Genomic DNA, 25,208 nt, shown 5'->3' on the forward strand with positions numbered 1-25,208 from the left:
TTTGAATATACTGTAAAAGTATAATGTTTAGTGTAAACAATATTCGGCGAAACTTGAATTTATATAAGGTTAGCTTAGATTGTAATATGTGCACATGTACATGCAAAGCGTTTGGCGATGTACTTTATTTGAAAGAAGCTGCTTCCCATAAAAAAATTAAAAGACTACACAACTAGATTTGATGCACTAATAGTAAGTACATGACTTGTATTGTTTATGTTTTACAGTCTCCCAGATATCCGAAATATTCTAAAGACAGAGAGAGAAGAAACAGCGGATGAAATGTCATTCAAAGACTTGATTTATTAGGATTCAAATCGGATTATTGATATATGTACTTACGAATCATATTTAAAAAAAAATTCATTCTATAGAGACTGTATCGACATGTTTGAGTGAATCATTACAATTTCATAAACTCTATCTCTATTCAAATTTAGTTGTATTACATTTGATATTTTAAAAGCATAAACGTGATAAAGTGTCAAGTTTAATGCTTTTTTTTTAAAGATGACGTCTTAAAAGAATTTTAACCGTGTATATAGCTTATACTTTCGTGTAGCTTAAGATAAGGTGATAAGATAAGCTACATGCATATAGGAAAGGATTGTTGATTGTTGATGCTAAAAATAGCAGGTGTTGTTTGCAAATGTAATTCAAATAGTGCTACTTTATCATATGTACAAAACACTACATTGTACTTATATATTTGTGTGCATTTTGTATATAAATCTTTAATAAAAAAATTAATATGTACACGTGATGATTTTTCCTTTTTTAAACTTAAAAAAAGAAATATACATGTATCTTTATTTAGGAACATTGATATACATTTGCCCATATTAAAGATCATCGATAACCGACAATTAATCGCCATAAAACGTATGATGACATGATGGTTATACCACGTGATTTTTATCAACATTAAATTAAAGCATTTTACTTACGAGACTATTAGTGCTATATTATATTAAGTGCAAAACAAGTCTCTATGAAGTATCTTTCTTTGATTCGGTACGGTTTGCACTTTTAAAAAGGGTATGAGTTTTTTTCAAAAATTACACAGTAAGAAAAACAAATTGCACAAGTGTCATTTCAACAAAGCTTTTTTGAAACTGCTACTCCTCTGAGCTTTTTCAAACACGTTTGGAGGTACTGACGACCAGGTCTGACCCTCGTCTTCACTTTGTACGTAGCCCTTGCCATTGTTACCAACTCCGTACAGGTAGTTGGTTTTGGTGTCCACTCCTAGTATGGTCGATACCAAGGGAGGTAAGTCTAGTGAAAAAACAATCTTCATAATATATACGTCACAATACACTTAGAACTACTATACTGAGGACCTAGAACATGGCATCAATCAGTTTTCCCTTCAATATATATCTCAATGTTTTATATTCATTAGTTTCGTTAATTTTATTTTCTAAGCACTTTGCAGCATTTGGTTTTGCTTGACCTACCCATTGCTCTCTTTCCTTTTTGGGTAATCTGGCACGATATGGCTCGATATTTCAGATAACTATGAGAAAAAGTGAGTTGTGTTTACAGAAAAGGACTAACATAAAGCTTATGTGATTATAATCAAAACATGCAATCTTAAATCCCAAAACTCGTACACTATCAATCCATTTTACCTCTGTAATGGCTCAATTTCTCCACAGCTAATGGCTGTACCACCATAAGAGAGTGTTGAAGGACGTCTGTACCCTATACAATAAACAATTTATATTGGGGTTTTTTTTATTCTCAGGCAAAACCAAAACTTCAAACATAAACTCAATAGCAAATTAACTTGACCGAAATACGCAATAGATTTAGTACCAGGGATCTCCGAATAACACACACAGGGACTTTTACACGGCCCACACATATCTGTGTTCTTTGATACAGAACAAAGACACCAGCCTGGTTTGCAGCAAGCACACTTCTGTTTTTTGTTCCATGGACAGGGACAGTACCGAGTTTCCTCTATGAAAAAAATCGTATATCATCATAATAATTAAAACAAAATTGGAATTTGCTGATCTGTCATTTAAAGTACAAGTTCTATTAAAATGATTGCTACAAAAATATTATATGCTTTTAACTTTGAAATGCACCCACATCGTAAACTCAATTTTTTCCTACCTGTACCTTTTGTTGGTTCTCCATTTACAATAGTTAGGGCTCGTAACTCAGAACTTCTGTCGTCCGTGTCATTCCAACCCTTGTACACCACTTCATACAGAATACTCCTGAACCGCTGGCCATCTTGTCTCGACCCGTTAATGGTATACGTTACATTGAAGTAGATTCTACTCCAGTGAACGAACGCCATTCTTGGAATCTGGATGAGACAATCTTTTAATTCGTCGCTCATTTTAAGATAAACTTAGATCAATTTTTTTAATTCTTTAAGAAATTATATCTGAATTAGTGTTTCAATGTTTATTTTTTATCAGTGGCAAAATGATTAATTGCTGTATTCAGGTAAATCTTCGCCCAATCCCCACTTCCTGTTTAATTTTTCGGGCGAATTACAGACTAGGCTAATTCCAATGTTTCAAATTATCTCTCTTTTACCACAACTGTGGAGCAAGGAAGCAAGGCCAAAAACCCCAGACCAAATTAGCCCTCTGCACAGTAATGACATTAACTTTTCAAATATAGTTTAGAAAGAACTCACATTAAACTTCACAGTCTTTCCGTCAATATCAATGGATTTTTCTGGCGTTTTGATAATGTTTTGAAGGTATTGTGAATATTTAACGAAACCAACATCTGGAGGGAAGTATAAAATTGCCCTGATATCATAAGCACTTCCTGTAGAATTCGAACTGTGGTCCAGATATATACAGATCTTTTTGGAAACTCTAAAAAAAAAACAATATATTAATTATTATATACAATAAAAATGTACATCGAGAAAAACTTTTGTTTTATCAAAATACTATACGCACTCTCCAAATTTCTCATAGTTTGAATACTCAAACATGGACATCTCAAGAAATGGAATGTTTTGGTTCTGATCGTCAAAGACGGTCATATTTGTTTTCCCGATCCAAATAAATTCATCTTTAAACTTCAATCCGTAAACTTGCTCGAGGATATCACCGCTCCGAAAAGCTACAAAGACAATTTTGAAATTTTTTTTTATTCTCTTCAGAAAATCTGAAAAATGGAAATATTTGAGGGGTTTTTTTGTAGAATTTACCTACACCTATAGTCCTGAAGTTTTGAGATTGCATTGAACTGTAGAGATTTTGAACTGTCTTCTTCGTTGGCTTCGTCAAACAAGTAAATAGCAGCATCGTTTTCGGTCGTTCTGGTTTCGCTTAAGTAGATTGCTTTTCCAGAAATATCTGACGGATGTTCCAGATCAACACGAACAGCTGACATCTGAGCTGCATACAAAAATATAAGGTAAAAAACTAAATCAAAAATGCTTGTTTATCTATTATTGATAAAACCTCCTCTATAAAGCTTTCGTTCAAGCTTAATGTTAAAAAAATTGCAAATTAACACACACAAAATTTTCCTGAAAACACAATTGACAACTTACCTTCAAACTCTTTACAATTCTCACATGTAGTCGGCATATACATTTTCAGATAAGAGTCAGCTAGACTCCCCGATAGGTCGGTGACGTTCACCGCAACTGTGGTAGTGTTCTTCAAATGTAATATATCGGGCACCGGAGATGAAATGCTAAACCCTGGCCAGGTTTGTAACGCTACCTCAGAAAAAATAGATAAACCTTTCATTTCTTTTGTTGCTTCTCCCAATGGTTTTAAGCTCAAAAATGATCGAACTGGTCCGGGTACGCTATCTGTAATGTTAATTGTTCAAATGAAGGTATTTATGTTTTGATATTTATTAAAATGTGAGACTTGTATTGCATCTAACTTACTATTTGTAACGACGTTATATTTTCCATATATAATGAAATGACTCAGGTTCCCAAATCTTTGAAGATCCACGAGCAGTACGGAATCATTATATTTGATGCAATCAAGTTTCTCCTAAAAGTTAAACATGTAGTGTTACGATATTACAACAATGGCGTGCACTATTTTGGATTTCTGAACGAATATCTATTTGGAAAGATATAAATCTAAGAATTACCTCTTCTGAAATGGGCGAAATGTAATAGATTTTACAGTCCTCTTTAATCTGTGAAAACAAAATAATGTAATTTTTTTTCAATTTTCATTCTATTGATTTTCAAATTTGATGACTTCGCCTTTTTGAGTTTGAGGAGCATTTTAATGAGCAATAATTTTCCAACATGCAACATTTTCACAAATCTTCTTCAAAATTTTCTCTCCAGTGACTGTAGATGGAAATTAAGTTTGAATTATCAAATCTCACTGGTATTGATTCATGTCTCATAAAATAATTACACACGCATTTTGAACTTTTCTAGAGTAATAGAGCGCAGTCTAGCGAGTTTCCAAAAAACTCTCAAGTTACCACATTAAGACTAACTAGTAAATGGCTCCCTGCTGAAATTGTCAGAGACATGCTGTGATTAAAAGGTGAGCCATCAATGACTGTTGCGTTGGCGAGGAAACTGTAGGTGATGACAGCCTCCTGACTGATTTTGACTGAAATCACATCCCTGAAACTGGTGTTGTATACTTCTGGCTGGGAGGACACCGAGTCAATGGTGATGTTCCCCAAAAATTCTACGCTTCGACTGCTTACTAAAGCTTTATTTTAAAAGCAATAAATACAATGTAAAGTGTTATATTCACGGAGTCGTCAAATATGACTTTTTTTTACTGCAAATTCACGGCATTTATTACACTAAATCAATCATTTTGGTTACATTCAAAATAATTTGTTATTTAAAATCAATTTGTAAAATTAAAATTTTTTGTTCTATATTTTTTTTCCGTTAGACTAGAATCTAGTATTATATTTTCATTTTTGATTTTTCATTAATTAGTCTTAATTAAAAAGGAATATATAAATTGTCAAGGTTAAATTAAGTAAATTTAAAATGAATTTACTCACAAGTTGCAAATACAATACAGATGCACCAATGCAAAAGGACCACCATATTCGTTCTCAACCTTAACCACTGCAGTCAATCAAGACGTATTTCCAGAAAACGAATGAATATATATCTAGCTTGTTTTAAGTCACCTGACGGATGAAAAGGACTTTATCGAGCTGATTCTGTAATTAACACTCCATAAACTACTTTATGATCTGTTTCATATTCTTGTATCTCTCGTTTTGTTTATTGGCTTTGATTAGAACGATTTTTATTGTATTCGCAGCGAATTTGTGGTTATTACATGTATGTCTAAGTCATAGTCAATCAGACTCATTGCTAGGTCTTAGACAAAAGGTTGTATTCAAATAATTTATAGTTATATGAATTATACTTTTATTCAGGATCAAAGTTCACATGATATATTTGAAATTTCTATCAAAAATAACTGATAGGTTTCAAGGGTATACTTACAATTGATTTATGCTAACAAAATTTTGAAAATCAATTTGAAAAATCATTTCAGATAAAATGTCAATCTTCTCCTCTTACAAATTACGTAACTGAATGTCAACAACGTCTGTAGCATTAAAACACCGGAGACCTTCGAGTCATAAAAACTGTCATGTTTTCCATTGCATCGCATGATTCAGAATTATCTATTTCGTCTAATACTGCATTGTGTGGGTTCAAAAGCGATTGTAACAATAAAAGAGCACAAAGATATTCATTACAATAGGTTTTTTTTTTATTAAATTATGGTTTCAAAACTATCAATTGCTTTAAACTTTACATCCAACTTAATGAAGTAATACATAGTAAAACAATGATTGAACAAGTTTCGTCATTGCACTGGCCTTGAAATGGATTAACAGTGAGTCTTACATTTTCTTAAATGATATAGATACTGTATGAAAGCAAACATTTCCCATACCAATTCATATACATTCATGTAAAAACAATTGTAGACTCGTCAATAAATGGCGTTTACTAATTGAATATCTAATAGATATTAATAGAGAAATAATGTTATACCGAAAAAATGGAATCATTCAAATTCGTAGTTGCTCAATTTTCGTGGTATTCGTTGGTAGTCCTCCCCCCACGAATTTACATCCTTAACGAAAACAAAACTTTAAAGAACTGACGCATCAACGAAACTATGTCCTAACAAATTAAATAAAAACCCACAATCCAAGCAAATTACCCCCCCCCCCCCCGAACTTAAATGAGTCCATTGTACTTAAAAGTAATCTGAATATGTATATATACAAATAATGTAGTAAAAAAGATATCTTATATTCTAGCATAAGGGGGCTGGATGGTTGTGGCCATTTTTTAACTGTAACAATCTCCAAAAAAGAAGAGCCGTGTATGAAAAAAAATAGCAATATGTTAAGATAGATTTTTTTATGTAAACAATTTAATTTTTTCTCTTTACTAAATGATATTTTTTGGTTGAAAAAAATATATTTAAAAATTTAAGATGATCTGAAATTTAATTTGATGACCACCATGTCCTCTTTACAGCTAGAGGAATAATTGTAAAATTTCAAATAATTTCACAAAGCAGGTACATGTACATGTAACAAGGGTGGAATATAAAAACAGGTAGCATACAAAAATATATTTTGCTTTGAGAAAAGGATATTTAGATGCTTTTTTATTTCTTATATCCTTCGTGTTTGCAAATAAGGACAGAATATTTTCGATTTTATTTCTTATACCCTTCGTGTTTGCAAATAAGAACAGGGCAGTGAGCGTGGTGAAGAACATAGTCACTGACGCTGCCGAGAATCGTCCTTCTGATCATGCCCATTCCTCTACTTCCGGTAATAATTAGGTCACAACTTTCTTTTTCTGCAACATGAACTATGGCCTCACCTGGATCACCACGTCTTGTGACGAATTTTCCTGCTTTCTGAATTGTCCAAAATTGTTGAATCAAAATTTGATGTATAAGAAGATTAATAATGAAAACCTTGCTTTTTATTTTATTTTAAACTTACTAGTCCCTTTTCTTCCATCTTCTTCTTGTATTTTTCTTCCAGTTTCCGTACTTTGACTCTAACTTCTTCAAGTATTTCCTGAAGAACTGTTGCACCTAAGAAAGAGTAAAAAGTAGCCATTTATCAGCTAGCCATGCTAAACTCATTATCAGAGCAAGTGTTCTTTATCATAATAAAAACGAAGGTCAACTGTTTCTATATAACATATATGCATATTTTATATAGATTTTTGGATCTCCTTTTCTTATTATTTTTTTAATAAAACGATATGCATGTATATCATATTAATAGATGATGAAATGATCAAATGTTAGGAATGGTGTCAGCTGATTAAGCAGTTATTCAGTTAATTCGAATAAGATACACGTGAATCCGAGACGTACTATATTAATATTTAGGTGGTATGGAACATGTTCATATTTTGACGTACTTCCTATCGAAATAAACAATAAAATCAAGTATAATTTTATAAATATTTTCTTTTCCAAAGCAGTCGCCAAACAGCGTAGCTCAATGGATTTCAGCGTTAACTAAGAACCTGTAAGTTCGAATCCTACTAGGGCTTTTATTTTTTTACCTTTTTAAAAAATTTTAAAACGCAATTTGGGTCGAAGTTTGTAAAATTTAAAAATTTTATGACATGAAAGATATTTTTATTATGATGTAATTCTATCCACATTAATATCGACAGGTGTCCCATACCACCTTATTAAGATTTGACTCATGCAATTAGTTAATTGTGTGAAAATCTTTCAATCACAAAACAACACACATCTATCTACTTGAAATTAAAACAAAACAATGCTTTACTAAATAGGCGAAATGTCGCAATCTTAATTGCTATAGATATTGGATATTATATCATGACACTAATAAACATCTTATGAGGATATGCAGTGTCGATATAGGAACTCTATTTGAGTGTTTTAAGGTGCATTTCAGTCATTTAATAAAGTATATAACGTGGGCAATAAATATGTGTCTTTAACTTGTAATATACTCAAGTTTGTCGTGTATACAACTGTGAAGATTTGTGTACATTGTGCGCAATAATTCTTTATTCGAATAGGACAGGACAAATACTATATTTTTTTTTCTCTATAATTTAGGTTGAAATAAACACCATTTATCCGGTTATTTTCGCAAAAATCAAATTCTAGCTTATATCACAGTCATACCTACAACGCAAAATATTCAATACGCAGAAATTATATCCGGTATTGTTTGCTTTTTTCTATATTGTAAAAAAATGACGCATATATAAAAAAGCAATTAACATCTTTTCATTTTCGTTAATTTTGTGACACGCGAAATTAAAACCCCGGATAAAAATTATAGGATACTTAAAAGGGAATAACATCATTATTATTGTTGGTTGTGTGTGTTAGTTTAATTCATGACAAAAATCTGTGAAACATACAAAATCACTACAATACTTCCTTTTTGGTCAGGTTTTGTTCAATTTTCACCTAATGAGTGTATCACACGGTCGAATTAATTATCTGTGCATTTATCATCAAACGTAGAGAGATGCTAATCAACTGTAACCCACTTACGTTTTACTGGTGTGCCCAGATCTGCAATATACATAAATTACAACCAATAAGGATACCAAACTCGTCCAGTACCGTATTCATTTCAATTTTATTTCTGTACACTGCTCACAATGCACTGCCATTTTTACAGTCGAGATTGGTTCATTGCATGTTTCAGATATCGTCATCTATTGATTATGACCAGGCGTATTATTGTAGAACGCATAAAGCGAAACCATAAAAATGTCTACAAGCCCTCATGACTACCAACAAAAGGTTGCAATTATTCGACTTCATATAGGGGGGAAACCGGATCCCTGATTCAGTCATTTTTATGAAGAGTAGAATATTTCCGTACAGGGACTATGAAAGACCGGTTGTGATTGCAATTCAATATATTTCTTGTCTTTGTGTATTGAAAGGTATACTTTCGGGCACTCCAATAACGAAAAAGTTCGTACGGTTACAATGAGAAAATGGGTAAACTACGCAAGATTTTTGAATTTGATAGATATTTGTATCCAGAGCGAAAACTTACTGTAAATATCATTCAGAATTGTATTAGGGGAGTGAAATGTGGTCGTTGAAAAGATTATTTGATTAGAATAACTTTTATAACTTTTGCAGACGGAATAAAGGTCATATTTTCAATTTGAATATTGTTAATGTCCCAAACCTTTTAAATGGATTTATCATCTAATTCCACTAATGCCTCCGTAATCATTTTTATATAATTTACAAATGTGTGTTGGCCTTTACCCGCATGATTCGAGAGCAATAATTATCATTGTGTCTGATTTATTTTTGGAACATTTAGAGCTGTTACTGATACTTTTAGATAAGAGAAATCGATATCCATTTTAACTTAACTCTATGTAAGTACACACTTACATGTATATAAGATGGACATAAAGGGAAAAATAGTTTGCTTGAAAAATGCATAGAAAGCCACTTTTGAAATTCAAATTCACCATGAATATAGCAGAAAAAGACGAAAATGTACAACAGAGTTTGAATAAACTTGAACTGTATTTTTGAACAACATTGACCTCTCAAAATCAAAGTGATTCGTATATAGACGCTACTCGCCTAATTGATGCCACTAAACTTGATCATGCAGATAAGGCATGCCAAATGAAGCTTGAGAGAGTGATGTGACAGCTCATGATAAATCAAAGGCATGTGCAGTTCATACATATATGAACGTATGTTTACTTACTAGCGTCCATAACATTGTATCTCTCCGGAGTATGGATCAAGATGACGTAATCATCGTCTTTTTTCATGTTATCAGCATAATCTTAAAACAAATACGTCAAATTTGAATATTGCAATCCGACTTGATGTAAAATTTTACATAGAACATGTATTTTTATTATCAGAAACACACTGCTGGTTTTCAAAATTTTTGAAATGCGTTTATCCAGATTTTGTCAAGAGTACGACAAAACTGAGAAGTGCCATTCGTTATAAAAAAAATCTCACATAACCCTTTCTTCCATTAAAAAATAATTATGCTTTTAAACTATATACTGCAGCGTAGACAAACCACAGTGCAATCAATATAATCAGCATTCTTTATGAGAACTGTGCCACTGATATTAATTTTACAAGAACAATGGGATTTAAAATCCAAAGTAATTTGAGGAATAGCGTTTATAGCTTTAATTAAATTTTGCCTTCTCGACCTTTAAGGGTCATTTAACAAATGGAGCAAACACGTCGTAAAAAGTTTAATGCACGCAATTCATAGCCCTAAAAAAAATCAGGTATTCAACATATGCAGAGAAAGTTACAACAAAACGCTTTCATACCAAATGCGTACAGTACCAAGCTGTGTTGTTGTCTTTTAAATGCAGATTGAATGAATATAGAAAACGTACTGAAAGAACAAAATAATTCAACTGAAGTTCAATTTTTGAAATACCTAATTTCAATGATTCACGATCATGTATATAATTCAGAAATCATATCTCGATGCAAACTTACTTCACAAAAAATGTTCTAAAGTTATTATGCACATGAATGATTCTATCCTTGGTTGGTTTTTATAACACCTTCGCACTCTTCCACAACGTTCCAGTAACTTAAAAAGGCTTAAACCTTTTTTTTCGGTCTTTGTCAACAACTTTTTTAATCGACACATGATATACAACATATGGTCTTGAAAAAGGCAAGTACTTACAATTAAAAGCTTGCTCTGCAAAATCGCTTTCATCGATTCCAATGGCTATTCTCCTTCCTCCTTCTGACATGGTTTTTGGTCGAAAATGCACTCTACTTAGATTCACGACACACTGTGCATTACCTGTTATTCTTGTTGTAATACGTGTTCAGTCGTCCATGAAATGCATTATCTGTTTCGTACTAGGCAGCAGCGGGGAATTCAAAACTCGTTCAGGTGTGATATTGATCCAAGTTTGGTTTTTTATGATCAGTCAAGTGCAGTTTATAATATGACATTGCGTTTAGAATTTGTTTTCAAACTTAACAACAAAATACATTTATATGCCATTCGTAATCTAGTCTGGCTTTAATAGTTACCAGTGCATGATGAACACTTGAATCTCTGGGTGACCTAAAATTCAAATGAATATATATATTCCCCGTTTTAGTTCTGTAAAATGAAACGTCAGATCCATCGCCATCAGAGATAAAATGGAGGAGTAAAGCTCATGGAATATACAACGGCCGATTATCGTCTTGTCCTCGTACATGACAAAAATAAAAATCTAAAATATCGCTTTGAATATAACTAAATTTTGTTATAAAATAAAACCGATTTTACATCTAGAAAATGTTGCATGTACATTATCTGCAATGCAATAGAGGTTTCCGTCTTAAAAATGAATACAAAGTTTTAAATAAAAAGAAATTTTAGCTATGATATCAATTCACAAATTCTAAATTTTATGTGGTGCCTGAACTGGTATCTTAAAAAAGGTTTTACTTATTTTTTTTTTAATTAATGTTTAAGTTTTATAGTTTAGCGATGCTAATTGGCTAATGACCATTGTTATAATCAGATACAAGTATAAATATTTATTTTCAAAGGTATAACGACAATGTATTTTGACAATCTAAACAGTTGGTCAATTCAAAAATGTTCATTTTGTAAATTAACTGAGTATGTTATAAAAATGCTTAATTGATACAAGTATAATTATTAAACTGTGCTATCTACCATCTTCATAAATTGTACACTACAAAGACAAAGAATCGCTATTTTGAAGAAACACAAACATTTTATTAAATACGATAATACACATATAAAAACAAATCTTTAAGAAATGACAGAAGAACGAATATGACAACAGCAAAACATCAACTTGAAATCTTTAAAATGATTGTTTTACTCTGTGTGAGCATAAAAAATGTCCATCAAATATACGATACATAGGTATAAATATACAATTTAATCAGAACATCAAAGAAATATGTAATGAAGTTTTGCAAGTTATTTAATCATTTACCAGGTACCTATAACGGCAAAACACACGAACTGTTTTGATGGACATAAAAGTACAAATAAAGTTAAAATGTATATAAACTGCTTAAGGTCAAGATCTAGCATATGGAAATAGCCTACCTGTTTTAAAATCATATATGCCTGGTAACAAATATCTCTTCTCAAGCTTCATATTACATTAAAAAGAGTATCACGATTATTTTTATGTAATTTTAAATGGAATGTCAAGAAAATGTTTCACCATCAAATTAATTGTGACTTCACTATGGATCAAGCATAAAGTGGGCACTTTTTTAACATTAACTAGATCTTGACCTTATAATTCAAGGTCTCGATACGTTTTTGATTGAAGTCACGTCACCATGATAAATATAATTGCATATATTGCTATTAGTTCGATGGTAGTTCGATGGTGTTAATCACAATAGAATTAGTGAAATGTAAATCTGAGCGGAATTTAATGGACATTCGTTGTGTTAATCGAATGTAGAGGTAAAAAATTTAAAAAAAAAAAAAAAAAAAAAAAAAAAGGAAGAATGAAAGGGTTACTTCCGGCACACCAGAACGGGGCAGTGGGCGTGGTGCATGACGTAATCACTGACGCTGCCCAGAAACGTGCGTCTGAGCAGGCCCATGCCGCGACATCCGGTCACAATGAGATTCGCTTTCTCCTTCTCCGCCACGGCAATAATGGCTTCCCCTGCGTCTCCGTGCTTCTTTACAAATTTACCATGTCGCTAGAATAAAGGTATTTCGTTCCGTTATTTTTTTTTCTTTGCTAAGATGAAGTTATTTACCTAAATTCTTTTTTGGCATTATGCAAAATGTTGATAATCATTATTGAACAGTGAGAGAATGTATTTGATTGAGTTTTGACTGCTATTTTGTTTTCTTTAATTAAATAGTTTTATTCACAAAAGAAATCATGCAAATAGCTTACTATATATTAATACGATCAGATATTTAAATTTGTACAATATTAGACATATCTATTGATTATTTTAAGTAAACATTGTAAATTCAAAATTTGAGAATTTCTCTGTATCTTTATACAACAAGAAATCTTACTGACGCAAGCGTCAAGTGGGCAGCAAAAAAAAAAAAAAATAAAACTTGATGAATCATCATGAATCATCAAGTTTAACGTTCTACTATTATTATTAAGAATCAAGTTCGTTACTGTAAGCATTTTTAACGGTAATTGTATGACCATTTGACAAGCTGACTTACTATGCCGCAATCTTCCATCTTCTTGGAATATTTGTCTTCCAGAGTTTCTACTTTCTGCTTGATTTCTTCCAGGAGTTCCCTGTGTACATGAGGGCCTTAAGGGGAAAGAAAGAAAAATGAAACGTCTGAAATAAAAAATATGTCTGAAATATGTGTGTATGTGGATTTATGTGTAAACAAAAATAGAAAAATTAAAAAAAAAAAAAAAAAAATATTCTCTTAAAAATATTCACTAAAAACAACTTCAAGAGCCATCTTTCATCTATAACTACTTTACATTTGCTGAAATCGAACAGTCAGTCTTATTTTCACCGTTGAATTGATTTAAAACAAAGTTAACACTAAAATAAGATATATTTATAAAAGAAATGAATAATATTAAAATATTTACATAGTTTTTTTGCCGACCAAAAAAAAAAAATACACTTCTAACTACATACCTCTTAGAACTGAACATATATGGAATAACCAAAGGACGAAGAACATGCCAGGTAGTTTGAAATAGATGTATATATTGTATATCATGCAATACTGGTAGACACCGAAAAGATATTTCACATCAAAAAAGGCATAATGTGCAAATGACAGCTCATTTGTTTCTAGTCAGTTTATGAAAAACTTCAAATCTTTCATCAATTTTTAATTTTCTTGAAACAAAATTGTTATTGAAAGCATAATTTTACAAATCTATAAATGGAATGGCAAAAATTTATTTTAAAAAAGAAAAAAAAAGCAATAAAAAAACAAAACACCATTTTCATCTTTTGATGAGCTCGACTGAACTTTTCGACTTTTAAAAGAATAAAAAGAAAGAAAAATCTAGATTTCACATACAGTATTTAATATCATTTCTAGTATATATAAGGAACACAGGGATATATAATATACATGTATAATATGATATCAACGGGACTAAATAAAATATGATAAAAAAAAACCTCAGGTTTATAATGTTAAGGGATTTGCATATCAATCTTTATTTTTATTTTTGCCTAAATAGCATATCATGATATTCTTCTACATGTACATGTATGTTTATCTTACAACCTCAAATCTAAAAAAGTACATTTTGTTAAAGAGAATATATTCGAATTAAAAGGTTTACAATAGGACCATTTCCGTTTTATTATACTTACTTATGAGTATACTATATAAATGACAAAAAAGAACTAATTTAGTACTTTATATTATTGCTGTTTGCATACAATGTCCTGCTTTGTAAGTTTTATAACTGAACATATATAAAACAAAACTGATGTGCAGTAGACTACAGAATAGATAAAAAGGGTATTGCTCTTGCTTTTACATAACGCCTTGTAGTTTTCGGTATGTCTCGATTACAAGTAAACGATGTACAATACTGATACTGTACAAAGTCATATGGAAGAGAAATACTGGAATGTTCCATGGATTTAGAACTACTTCCGGCAGACGAGAACGGGACATTTTGCGTGGTGGATGACGTAATCACTGACGCTTCCCAGGAAGGTTCGTCTGAGCTTGCCCATTCCTCTAGTTCCGGTAACAATCAGATTGGCTTTTTCTTTTTCTGCTATGGCAACGATTGCCTCCCCTGCTTCTCCTTCTTTGGACACGAATTTCGCTGATTTCTGAATTGGATTTAAAGATAGTCTGCCAGTTAAGTAGACATTTCTACATGATTCTTACATGTAAATTTTCTTTATACATGTAGTAGCTGTGCGGAGGTAAAGGGTATGAAATGGGAATGGAGGTAAACATACATGTAAAAAAACAGGAACTATTTTACTCTGGGGGGTTTTTTCATCAAAAATCGTTAATCTATTTATAAAACTCGTTGCGATCTCTGTGTTTGAGGCCATATAGAACCTGGGTGCAAATGAATAGTAGGTATTGGCTTTATTAAGACTGATATTTATGGGAAAAAAATAAAGACAGACTTACAACGTTGTACGCCTTAAGTTTCTCCTGGTACTTTTCCTCTAGTACTTTGAGCTTCTTTTTAATCTCGGTCAAGAGTTCATGGATAACAGCAGGGCCTTAAACACAAGCAGACAAACTCAAGTGATAACGAAACAAAAAAGAAACCAAAAAGAAACAAAAGAACCCTGAAAATACAAAGGAGGCACGCTCTGTCGGAACGGTGGCAATTTTTGTTTTTGCAAATGGCAGCGCTGGGTTCAGAGAAACAACGACATTGATTCAACCCCAATATTTTGTTAGTATCACCCCGATTATATTTGTGTTGTTAATGTAAACATGCGCAGATCTAGAAGGTGGTCGAAGAATCCTCTGGAATTTCAAATGTATTAAATCCACATTGTGAAATAGCCGGCAATAGGCCTCGTAACCACTAGCAACCAAAATCATCTCTCGGACCCTCCTTGAAAAATTTTCCAGTAAGACACAATGTAATACAAACCTGGTTATATGGAAGAGAGTTTTTTTTTCTTTTTATCAACATCGGATATCATTGTAAGTTTTAACATGGTATGTCTTTTCGTTCCGTTGTGCAACTTTATGTGTGATTTGTTATATCTTTAGAGCAAATCAAGCACTAAATAACAACAAATAACGTATATGGACTCGAAGATTTTTGTGTATCGCATAGATTTATTTTTTAAGGTGTTCTTATAATCATTCTACCATTTCATTTTTGTTTTATCGTGAAAATGAAAAATCAGTAATTTTTTTTAGGAAGAAACAAATGCTGTCGTTTGTTAAAGCTAGTTTTGTGCAAAACAAATCAAAATGCGCAGAAATCTATATACTATAGTATGTTGATTACACAAGCATACAACATCAAGACATGCGGGCAAACATATCCACCCCGTACCGCAAGTAGAATCTGCTGTGTCATTCTGTTAACTAAATGTTAACGGAACGATGTGGAAATTTGACTGAACGGCTGAGACACGATCGTCTAGTCACATTTCAGTATTTCAGGACGTTTGATTTTGGGGAACAGTTGGAAGAGCCTATCGCGCGTGCCCTAAGTCATGCATTTGTACAATCGCAAATTCTCGGGCCTTTCCGGAAAGCTTTTGTTTTTTTACGAGCTTGCCAGTGGCAATTGTTAGGTGTATAGTTATCGCCCTTGAATTATCAGTTATACGAGTTATCTTTCTTTCCCCAAATAACATGACTAACTGCATGAAAAAGTAGAGTTTCTCCGTATTTGATAAACCTAATTACAGTCTCAGTCAGGTTTCTATTGACTGAATGGCAGAGCTTTACCCTGTGTACAGCAAGTGCCTGCTGCTATAAAAGGACCAAGACTTGCTGATCCAAAGAACACTTATCCTCATTTATTAATGAGAAGATATCGGTAACCAATAATTGTATGCGTTCTGAGAAAGTGCGGTATTGCCAAAGTATAGTATCTATGTCATGATGGCTTTTCTTCAATTAAGGTGTCTTGTTTCAAACGGGTTGGTTTATCATGATTAATAAAAATAACACCCAACTGAAGCTTTAACAAAATTGTAGACTAGGGGAATGAATTAGATGTTCGCTTTTCATCGATTTTGATTGATATCTTCTACAAGTCCTAATCATCTGTTTATTCACTTGGGACATCCCTGTAATTGATCTTTCAACTAGCTTCATACATGTACAACTGATTCCATGTAAAGTCGTGTTGTGCCTGGTTTATAAAATCTTCAAATCTGGCCAATACTGTTGATCGTATTATAATAAATTAAGATATACAAATTCTTATAAATACATGTTACCAATTTATTTTATTCATTATTTAAAATAAATTGCCCCCTTAAATGAATAAGGTATGTAATCCGCGGCATAAAGTCCGTGTACATAAACAGATAATCAGTTAAGTTATTGCAAGAAATATCCAAAACTGGACTACTTCCGGTTGAGGAAATTGCAGCAGTCGCAGGTCGTGATGATTTAGAATCAGATATATGGAGCGACTATGCATCAATATGCTGGTGACATATGAATCAGCAATACGCTCCAGTAAATGTTATGACCTTCAAATTGCCAAAAAAAAAAGTATAAATCTACTATGACCTTCATATCGCCGAACTGTTTGAAGTTGGGTTAGCGTGTGGTATAAGTGTTTAGATAACGTACAAAATCATGCAGTGAAGCAAGCTTGTACAAGTAATATATTACATGTACACTGTATGTACAAGTAAATCTTTAAATTATATGCATGCATGTTAACATTTCGGCTGAACAAAACTGGGTCAAATAGGTCCGATCGCCTCATTACCATATTTGTGGCTTCTATTCGTAGATTTACATTTCATACGACCAAATAAAAAGATGCCAAGTGAGAATGAAATATAATCGACATCCCCGTCTCTTTATGACAGACAAAGACAAAAAATGAGGGTTCAAAAAAAAGGGGAGGGGGAGAGAAAACAACATATATACCCAACAAACTTAAAATAGATCTCGAGACAAAAAGCCAAAAAAAAAAAAAAGAAAACCACAACAGAAATATGGAGTGCTTTGCTGCGGTTGTCGCTGAGGACACTGGTCTAGTTTATAACTTACGGTCCACTTGTGTACCCAGATCTGTAACACAAACAACACAGCGTATATACAAAGGCAGGCAGACAGACAGACGGACTAACTCAGTCACAACTCACCGTGATATTGCTGGCTTACTAAACGACAAGGGAGAGGAGGCAGAAATTAATCCAAAGCTCACACAATTGGAAAATAATCAGACGGAGGTTTTTTTTTTATTTTTCTTGTTTTTTTAATCTTTTTTGTTGAAAACAAAAAATTGATTCTGTTCTTTGAAACAAAAATGCAAGACGACTACTGGCGAATAATGTTACATGATATAGCAGCAAAATTAAAAAAATTAAAAAAGCATTTTTTTTCCTTTCGTGATTTGCAGATTGAATCAATCTAGTTGTTGATTTGCTTAGTTAAGAACTGTGTTATCGGAATCTAAAAACCTGATGTATCTATCGATCGTGGCCTTTCAGCATCGTCCAGACGAAATTTCATGGTTGCAGCATTACAATGGCAATACTTTATACAAATTGATTAACACAATGTCTCAATTTTAAAAGCTTAACGGTACAAAATGAATTGCGTTATATTAACTTCTCTTTATTTTATTACATGTTTTTAATGACGTGGAACCCCCCCCCCCCCTTTTTTTTTTGGTTTTGGTTGGTAGCTTGAAAGTGGGTCAGCTTTCCGATAATTAAGTCTCCCGAGCTCTTTCTACGTCTCAGGCTTTGGTGCGGATGTATTGGAGAGGGACTGGTCTTGTTCTTAATGGTCCTAATACCTTCCTCTAAAGGCTATCTGGTCCGCTCGATAGGGCTTCCAAACCCATGTTTACCAACAAGTAACTGCCATTATCACAATTAAAGTGGGATTTTGTGGGAACGTATTTTGAAGGGTGGAATGAAGAAGGGGGTGGGGTGTTAAGGGTGTTTCGAACGTAGATCCATGCAAATATTGTGTAAATGGTAATTGTTATAGTCTAAAAATGAATTAAAATGATATATATTTTTTTAATAGAGAAAGCAGCATTTCACTCTACCGTTTGAAATCTTAAAAGAATAATCAAAACCAGCAGTGAACGTCTTAGATGCTCCGTTCGTTTTCAAATAATGTTTTGTAACCACATTAAACAGTTCGAAACCGAAATTTCAATATGGTACATTGTAGTTCATTCCAGATAAAAGAAACTTGTGCAATTTTTTGTTATGTTTCGTCAGGTAAGCTTCTTGAGTTGCAATTATTTCACAATCATTTTCGGTAAGTCACATGTAGATATAATTCCGTATCATCTGATCTTCTGGTTCTGCCCCCCCCCCTTCTCTGGAAATTTGATTTACATGTATTTTAAATTCCCAGAGTTAAGCGACCAAAAATATGCCTCGAACCCAACCCCCAACGCCCTGGCAAACTAAAATATCTCTTGGATCCCATCCTCATCCCTTTGAAACAATTTCTGGATCCGCGCATGGTTGGTCAGAGGAAATGTGCTAGAACATGGCTGACCTTTGTACAGTGTACGTCTGTCCATGACAGATTACAGCTAGAAGGAGGAACTGACAATATACATTAGTTGCACCCCCTCCCCAGCCCAAGAGCAATCGTTAGGCATCTTTAAAAATGACATATATTGTACTCATAAACAAAACCCGCTACAATGTGACCGGGAATCCCTTTATACCTGGGAATTCTTTTCATTGTATGCTCCCGGGTTTTATGTCTATAAATCTATCGGATTTCAACGCAGACTCTTTTTTTTAAGTACATGTGCATCAGTGTGTGTGTGTTTGATGTCTGCATGCTTGGTTTCTTTTTTCCAGCAAAGCTTCACAGCTTGCAATAAGCGTTCTCGTAACCAGAGCATCTGTGATTTGCCCATGTGTACTGAATGTCTGTATATATTCATGAAGCTGTGTATAGAAGCTGTGAAATATGCTGGGTGCAATTAATGGCGGATGCATTCATGATATAGGTATACACCTATATATATAGTATACAATCACATAGATCCGTTAGTGAAATATTAGTACATATCAGTTATAAATTAAGTTGTTCTAACAAAATGAAAGGTGTTAAAATCAGCTGTCATGAATTTAATACGTATGGTGTTTTCCCCAATGTCAAACAATCTCTTCGAAACTGACACTTTCTTTTTTATCAAAATTTACGATATATCATGTTCTAAAAGAAATGACAGCAATAGAGTATTCAACCGAGACCGTTGTTTTCTCACCAGACATATTAATAAGTAAAATACTATAGCAGAAACACTTTTAATTGGGAGACCTTAGAACATAAATACTTCCATAAGCACATTAACATGCACTTTACTCTGAGAGCTTCTATTAGAAGTTTCTTGATGCAGTCCCAGTGCGGTTTTAAAAACAAATGTCTCACCTAAACAACTTGTATATTATATGCTAAATGTCTCGCGTTAATGTCTTGGATTGACAAAAAAATGATTGAAACATTTGTTTTTCTAGGTGCGTTGCCTTGGAAACAATGATTATTAGAAATGTCTCACAACTTACTTGCATCCACAAAGTTGTATCGTTCTGGAGTGTGGACCAAAATGATGACGTCATCTTCCTTCAGGAAATTCTCCGCATAAACTAAAACATAATAAATTTATAGGGTTATTTATGCATTGTAAATATATGTACATGTGGGTGCAAAACATTTTAAACTAAAATAGACAATTATAACGCTTGTGTAAGTTCAAATAATACCAGGCATTGGGGAGGTTTTTGTTTTTTAGATGTAAAAGGTAGGGGGTGATAGGTTGAGATTGGGCTATATTGGGGTAGAATTTGGTTTTGGTTGGAATGGGATCGAAGTGGTTTAGAGTGGAGGGGCATTTTGTTTTACTGGATGGGGAGGGGGGTGATGTTCTTAATTAGCAACAGCTTATGATCGGAATTTTTATTTAATCGTTGTTTTGGTTGGAATTGGGGGAAGGGGGGGGGTGGAGGATGGCGGGGCATTTTGTTTAACTGGATGGGGGTGGTGGTTTGTTCTTGATTAGCAACAGCTTATGATCAGAATTTTTATCTAATCAATATTGTTAACTTTGCTTATGACATCTCCTGTCTGCTCACGACAAACTGTCACAATCAGTAAGTAATTACAAGATGATCCGATTTATTCCAATGTCAATAACTACATGTCACCTCCTCGACCATCTAACCCTAAATCTCTCTATTTATTTTTGTTTCGTTGTTACATAAGGTACACGATATTGTATTTCAGAAGCACGTACAATAAAATCTCAACAAATCACGATTTCTATTTTTGGCACAATCTGTCAAATTCAATTAAATTCATAACAAAAACCTAAAATCTAATATGATGAATAAATTTTGGCAGTGTAAACTGAAATGAATTGAATTGCTCTGTGTTTTCTTTCATTAACGAAATGTAACGACAAATTACATCCCTATAGACTACTCAGTGATGCCATCCAACACAAATTCGATATATTACGAAGTCAGTAGCGTGTGGTTCTGAGAATTCGTTATAACTGGGAATTCGTTATAACTGGGAACTCCTCGGTGAGTTCCTGTACGATTGTTTCTGTCTTGTATACGTCGATATGATTCAGTCGATAAGTCCTATACATAATTAATAAATACTATGTACCTTTCTATAGAACGAATTTTGAACATCGTTATACCAATCATTCGAGTGCCCAATGTTCACAATCTGTTAACATTTGAAAGTCAAGTGCGACAGTAAAATATGGAGGGGGTGAATTAGGTAGAATTTTAAATGCTTTTTTTAAAGCGGTGTAAATTTACAAGCTAGCAATAGTTTTGTAAATAAATAGGTATGCAGTTTATTGATACATGTTTTATATTGCTTTCCCAAAGAGTGCTTTGTTTAGTCATTTTTGGAGTCGACGATTCGTCTTTTATACCAAGTGACTAATGGTTGAAATCTTAAGGTTGTTCCTCCAGGGAAACATACAAGGCAACCATCTGTCTAGATTGTGTGTAATCCGTCTAAACTTCTTTATACCTCTCGGCTGAATCAATACTACATTATCTGTTGCATGTTTCCTGATGTCTATTACAATATTTATTTTACCATCGTTAACTAAATATTGTTTGATGAGATATTAATTCTCTCTCTCTCTCTCTCTCTCTCTCTCTCTCTCTCTCTCTCTCTCTCTCTCTCTCTGAGAGAGACATGATGTTATCAGAGAAACACAAGCCCTCATTCAAGCGGCCCCAATGTCAAAAGGATGTCAGACATAAACAATGAACAACACTACAATTAAGTTCGCGGTAACTGCACCTTCTCACACACTGTAAATCCCTTTGTATGTCTAAACATACCAGTAACCTTTATGCATAGATATTAAGCAGTCATGTTTTAAGTAATTCTTATGTAACAATAATTATGTAATGAGTAAACCCTATCCTTCTTGCGAGCGATTTGATATATGTGGGAAAAAATAAAATTCAAATGCAAACAAGGTTTCTCGAATTTTTCTATACGTGAATTTCACAGCCAAACGGACAAGATTTTTTCTATTTGACCCGGCCATGTTCTTGCGCCGTGTCCACGCATAAATGGCAAATAAAAATTGAATACGTTTGGATTTTAAAGTTCAAAGATAGAAAGGAGACCTCTCAAAGTGTATTCAACTCTTGAACCCGGGGTAACGAAGTATGTCGTCTGTATGTGTTCGCTTAAAATGGGCATGTCTTTTAATCCAAATGTTGCGACATAAGCATGTGACTATTTATACCTGTCTATATAATGAGATCCGAGGTACTATCGTGCGTTGGTACCATAGAAAAACGCTATAACTTGCCAGTCAATATTTTTCAATTTAAATAAACATGACAGGAAAAATTCGCTATGCACCTTTGAATGCTTTCCACACGGATGGATGGTTCTCGAACATTTAAAAATAAGATGTACAGGGCGGGTCAGCGAGGAATATACGCAAACAAATCTTTATTTAAAACCTGCTTGTCGATAGGCGATTAAACATACATAAATTTTGAAGCTCAGAATACACCGCACCTAACTGCAGCATGTGTGCAAACGTCCACATATATCTGCATAGGTATATACACAAGCGTGGCCCCTCATGTTTTGCTGGAGGGTGTGAATGACCCAGCCGCGACCCGAAGCGGTAGGACAAACTGGACTGGAGGTTGCAATTGTAAAAATATTTAAACGAAAATACACTCACAGTTAAACGCTTCCTCCGCGAAACTGCTTTCATCCACACCGATAACAACTTTCCTGCCTCCCTCAGCCATTTCTTCTTTCTACTGTTGCTACTGAAAAATAACAAATGCCACCAGTGACAGTGCGGTAGCGTATGTTTATAGTGGAAGTAGAGTTTTCACTGCCCAACTGTAACGATCTGCTTCGCTAATCAATGAATGGGCCTATTTTGTCTTCTATAAGAGTTATCTCTCTTGCTACATGACACCAAAATGACGGAGATCGTGAGTCGTTTAGATCGTACTGCGCATTTTTTATAAGAATTCTAATAAATTTATCACAAGGGAAGTACATATATCAAGAAATTTTTTCTGTTAGCATATAATATAAGCAACGGTGGGCATTGGTGCAAGAAAGATGAGAAGTGAAAAGAAATCCAATCTTACCTGACGTTTGAAATGACGTTATTTTTAAGGCATTGTGACGTCATATTTACGCGTAAAACCGAACAACATATGTGCGCTAAATATTTTGTTCAATGAACTGTCGTTTCTGTAATTTTTTCACGAAATTTCAAATATTTTGTGAGTGTCAAAGAACTGAATTTGATGTAGAGAAAAAGTCCATGATTTCTTCAATGAAACCTCTTTACCTGAAGAAATTCGCGAGAACTAGACCTAGAAAGAAAAGGGAATTAGCTACATGTATATTGGGGGAAAGTCTGACTTTAGGTTCTCCAAACAGAAACTTCTAGATCACCTGCATTGGCGGATCCGGGGGGGGGGGGGGGGGTCCGGGGGTCGGAACCCCACTTTCTCTGGGACAAATGAAATTTTTTAAAGGGTATTCAATGTATAATGAAGGGATATTGAACAACTTTGAAGCATTTTAAACTAGTTAGATATGTACTGCTTGATAACTATGAAAGTGAAATGAACCAAATTCACATGATAGACAACATATAAGGAGCCGGTCATTTCGCACTTTATTTTTTTTAAAGAGTTATCTCCCCTTGATGAAAAAAAGAAAATTTTTGTTTTGTCAAAATATCTGCGGTAAATGATTCATTTTATTTCATATTTAAATAAAGAGAAAGTTTATGCATGTATTAATCAAAAGAGTTTTACTAATTCTAAGTTACTTTTTACAACATCTTAATAAAACATACATTGCCCATAGACTTCAATGCAAAATTCAAGGTGTAATTAGTTGGGCCATAATCAAAATTTTGAAAATTCCTTTGGTGGAATATTTTTATTTGATAACACCTTCAAAATGATAACATTATTAAGAATATCGGACCATTCATTTATAAGGTATTATTCCAAATGAATGCCTTTAAAACTGCTTATTTAAAGAATTTCGTACAGCGTGCCGTAATTTTGTTCTTATATGAAAAAACCCTATAGAATTTTTTATCGTAATAAAGTACCCCCCCCCCCCCCTTCAGCATCCGGTATTTACTACATTGAGTAAACATGTGGAAAATGAAAGATTTATACGATGTATTTTCTACTTTATTTCCTTAAAAGCAATCGATTATAGTTCATACAGTTTTGAACTGACAAGCCATCGAGTAAAACGACGTTTACGTACGAGTGCACGTATTCGTTTTACTTTTAAAAGTCGCTTTCAAATGTATAGTTTATTTAATTAACTTAAGTAATTATAATAGATAAGTTTCATGCGAAAAATTCAAAGAAAATAACATGACCCGCTTATATATGTGGGTAATGCTTTTTGTATGGAATGCTAGCTACCTTCATACCCACATGAAACACATTTTGCTTCCAAGAATCGGAAACTTTGTTACAAAAATACCATGTAAAAGGTTTATAAGTAAACCATCATGCACAACTTTTAAACACTTTCCTAAATATGATCGCATCTGTACAGACTACTATCGGAAGATGTAACGCATCCATTACAGAGGTCACATCAAGTTACCTGGGACGACAATGGCTTGTACCATTGTATTACACATGTACCATCTATATTCAGCAGATAAATTAACCCCGTTCTTTTGTCATATCCTATATCATTAAAACCTTTATTTAAGAGGGCAATCGATAGAAGTCAAAATCAATAAATATTTCAGAATTTAAACATCAAAGACATAGAAAAATTACCAAAAAAGCCATTTTTATAATAGCTTGTCATAATAGGCTGAATTATCTTTTGTTTCTAAGTGTTTCTTTTCTATTAAGCATAAACGCACGTTCTCATAGCAGGGGACTTGGGTTTTTTTAAGGCTGGAAATTATGCAAATCGTCCTTACCTAAACCAAAAACGGCAAAACGCTCAATAATGCAGTGCACTCTAATGTT

The 25,208-nt window shown here is 33.3% G+C and overlaps 4 protein-coding genes across 9 annotated transcripts in view; 1 reads left to right on the plus strand and 3 right to left on the minus strand.

The window, feature by feature from the left end:
• Nucleotides 1–756, plus strand: part of LOC128158597 (zinc finger CCCH domain-containing protein 13-like) — a 37,010-nt gene extending 36,254 nt beyond the window's left edge. Inside the window, exon 33 of the mRNA XM_052821516.1 lies at nt 228–756. Coding sequence (XP_052677476.1) covers nt 228–309 — 82 coding nt within the window. The 3' untranslated portion in view covers nt 310–756. The remainder of the gene's footprint in view (nt 1–227) is intronic.
• On the minus strand, nt 284–6,174 carry LOC128158596 (uncharacterized). 2 transcript variants are annotated; one of them, XM_052821514.1, is made up of 13 exons: nt 4,999–6,174; nt 4,468–4,691; nt 4,105–4,152; nt 3,890–4,001; nt 3,542–3,808; nt 3,198–3,383; nt 2,940–3,105; nt 2,666–2,852; nt 2,134–2,326; nt 1,822–1,968; nt 1,635–1,707; nt 1,461–1,519; nt 284–1,278 (listed from the first exon to the last, which is right to left on the minus strand). In XM_052821514.1, exons 1-13 carry the CDS (start codon nt 5,042–5,044, stop codon nt 1,091–1,093), a joined length of 1,896 nt encoding a protein of 631 aa, XP_052677474.1. In that variant the 5' UTR covers nt 5,045–6,174; the 3' UTR covers nt 284–1,090. The 2 variants fall into 2 exon arrangements, with proteins under 2 accessions (XP_052677474.1, XP_052677473.1); XM_052821513.1 differs by having other exon boundaries at nt 2,128–2,326.
• A 51-nt stretch (nt 6,175–6,225) lies between these two features.
• LOC128160243 (universal stress protein YxiE-like) lies at nt 6,226–10,930 on the minus strand. Of its 2 annotated transcripts, XM_052823541.1 has the most exons (5): nt 10,711–10,930; nt 9,745–9,825; nt 8,547–8,567; nt 6,991–7,085; nt 6,226–6,902 (listed from the first exon to the last, which is right to left on the minus strand). In XM_052823541.1, exons 1-5 carry the CDS (start codon nt 10,778–10,780, stop codon nt 6,696–6,698), a joined length of 474 nt encoding a protein of 157 aa, XP_052679501.1. In that variant the 5' UTR covers nt 10,781–10,930; the 3' UTR covers nt 6,226–6,695. The 2 variants fall into 2 exon arrangements, with proteins under 2 accessions (XP_052679501.1, XP_052679502.1); XM_052823542.1 differs by lacking the exon at nt 8,547–8,567 and having other exon boundaries at nt 10,711–10,927.
• Nucleotides 10,931–11,961: 1,031 nt separating this feature from the next.
• Nucleotides 11,962–23,108, minus strand: LOC128159938 (universal stress protein in QAH/OAS sulfhydrylase 3'region-like). Of its 4 annotated transcripts, none has more exons than XM_052823164.1 (5): nt 22,904–23,108; nt 20,229–20,309; nt 17,728–17,748; nt 13,225–13,319; nt 11,962–12,731 (listed from the first exon to the last, which is right to left on the minus strand). In XM_052823164.1, the coding sequence occupies exons 1-5, from the start codon at nt 22,971–22,973 to the stop codon at nt 12,540–12,542; spliced, it is 459 nt and encodes a 152-aa protein (XP_052679124.1). In that variant the 5' UTR covers nt 22,974–23,108; the 3' UTR covers nt 11,962–12,539. The 4 variants fall into 4 exon arrangements, with proteins under 4 accessions (XP_052679124.1, XP_052679125.1, XP_052679128.1 ...); XM_052823165.1 differs by lacking the exon at nt 17,728–17,748 and adding an exon at nt 17,823–17,840; XM_052823168.1 differs by lacking the exon at nt 17,728–17,748 and having other exon boundaries at nt 22,904–23,106.
• Nucleotides 23,109–25,208: the final 2,100 nt, after the last annotated feature.

The sequence above is a fragment of the Crassostrea angulata genome, chromosome 8, assembly GCF_025612915.1.
Source record: "Crassostrea angulata isolate pt1a10 chromosome 8, ASM2561291v2, whole genome shotgun sequence".
Lineage (NCBI taxonomy): Eukaryota > Metazoa > Mollusca > Bivalvia > Ostreida > Ostreidae > Magallana > Magallana angulata.

Excerpts from the sequence above, each read along its gene's own strand:
- LOC128158596 (XM_052821513.1), bottom strand. The coding sequence starts at position 5,044 with ATGGTGGTCCTTTTGCATTGGTGCATCTGTATTGTATTTGCAACTT. Across the intron at positions 4,002-4,104 it reads TTTCGCCCATTTCAGAAGAG|GAGAAACTTGATTGCATCAA; the intron begins GTAATTCTTAGA and ends TTTAACTTTTAG. Across the intron at positions 1,279-1,460 it reads AAAAGGAAAGAGAGCAATGG|ACTTACCTCCCTTGGTATCG; the intron begins GTAGGTCAAGCA and ends TTTTTTCACTAG.
- LOC128160243 (XM_052823541.1), bottom strand. The coding sequence starts at position 10,780 with ATGTCAGAAGGAGGAAGGAGAATAGCCATTGGAATCGATGAAAGCGAT. Across the intron at positions 7,086-8,546 it reads TCTGGGCACACCAGTAAAAC|GTGCAACAGTTCTTCAGGAA; the intron begins GTAAGTGGGTTA and ends ACTCTTTCTTAG. Across the intron at positions 6,903-6,990 it reads AGATGGAAGAAAAGGGACTA|AAAGCAGGAAAATTCGTCAC; the intron begins GTAAGTTTAAAA and ends TGGACAATTCAG.
- LOC128159938 (XM_052823164.1), bottom strand. The coding sequence starts at position 22,973 with ATGGCTGAGGGAGGCAGGAAAGTTGTTATCGGTGTGGATGAAAGCAGT. Across the intron at positions 17,749-20,228 it reads ATACAACTTTGTGGATGCAA|ATCTGGGTACACAAGTGGAC; the intron begins GTAAGTTGTGAG and ends TTTGTGTTACAG. Across the intron at positions 12,732-13,224 it reads AGATGGAAGATTGCGGCATA|CGACATGGTAAATTTGTAAA; the intron begins GTAAGTCAGCTT and ends CCTTTATTCTAG.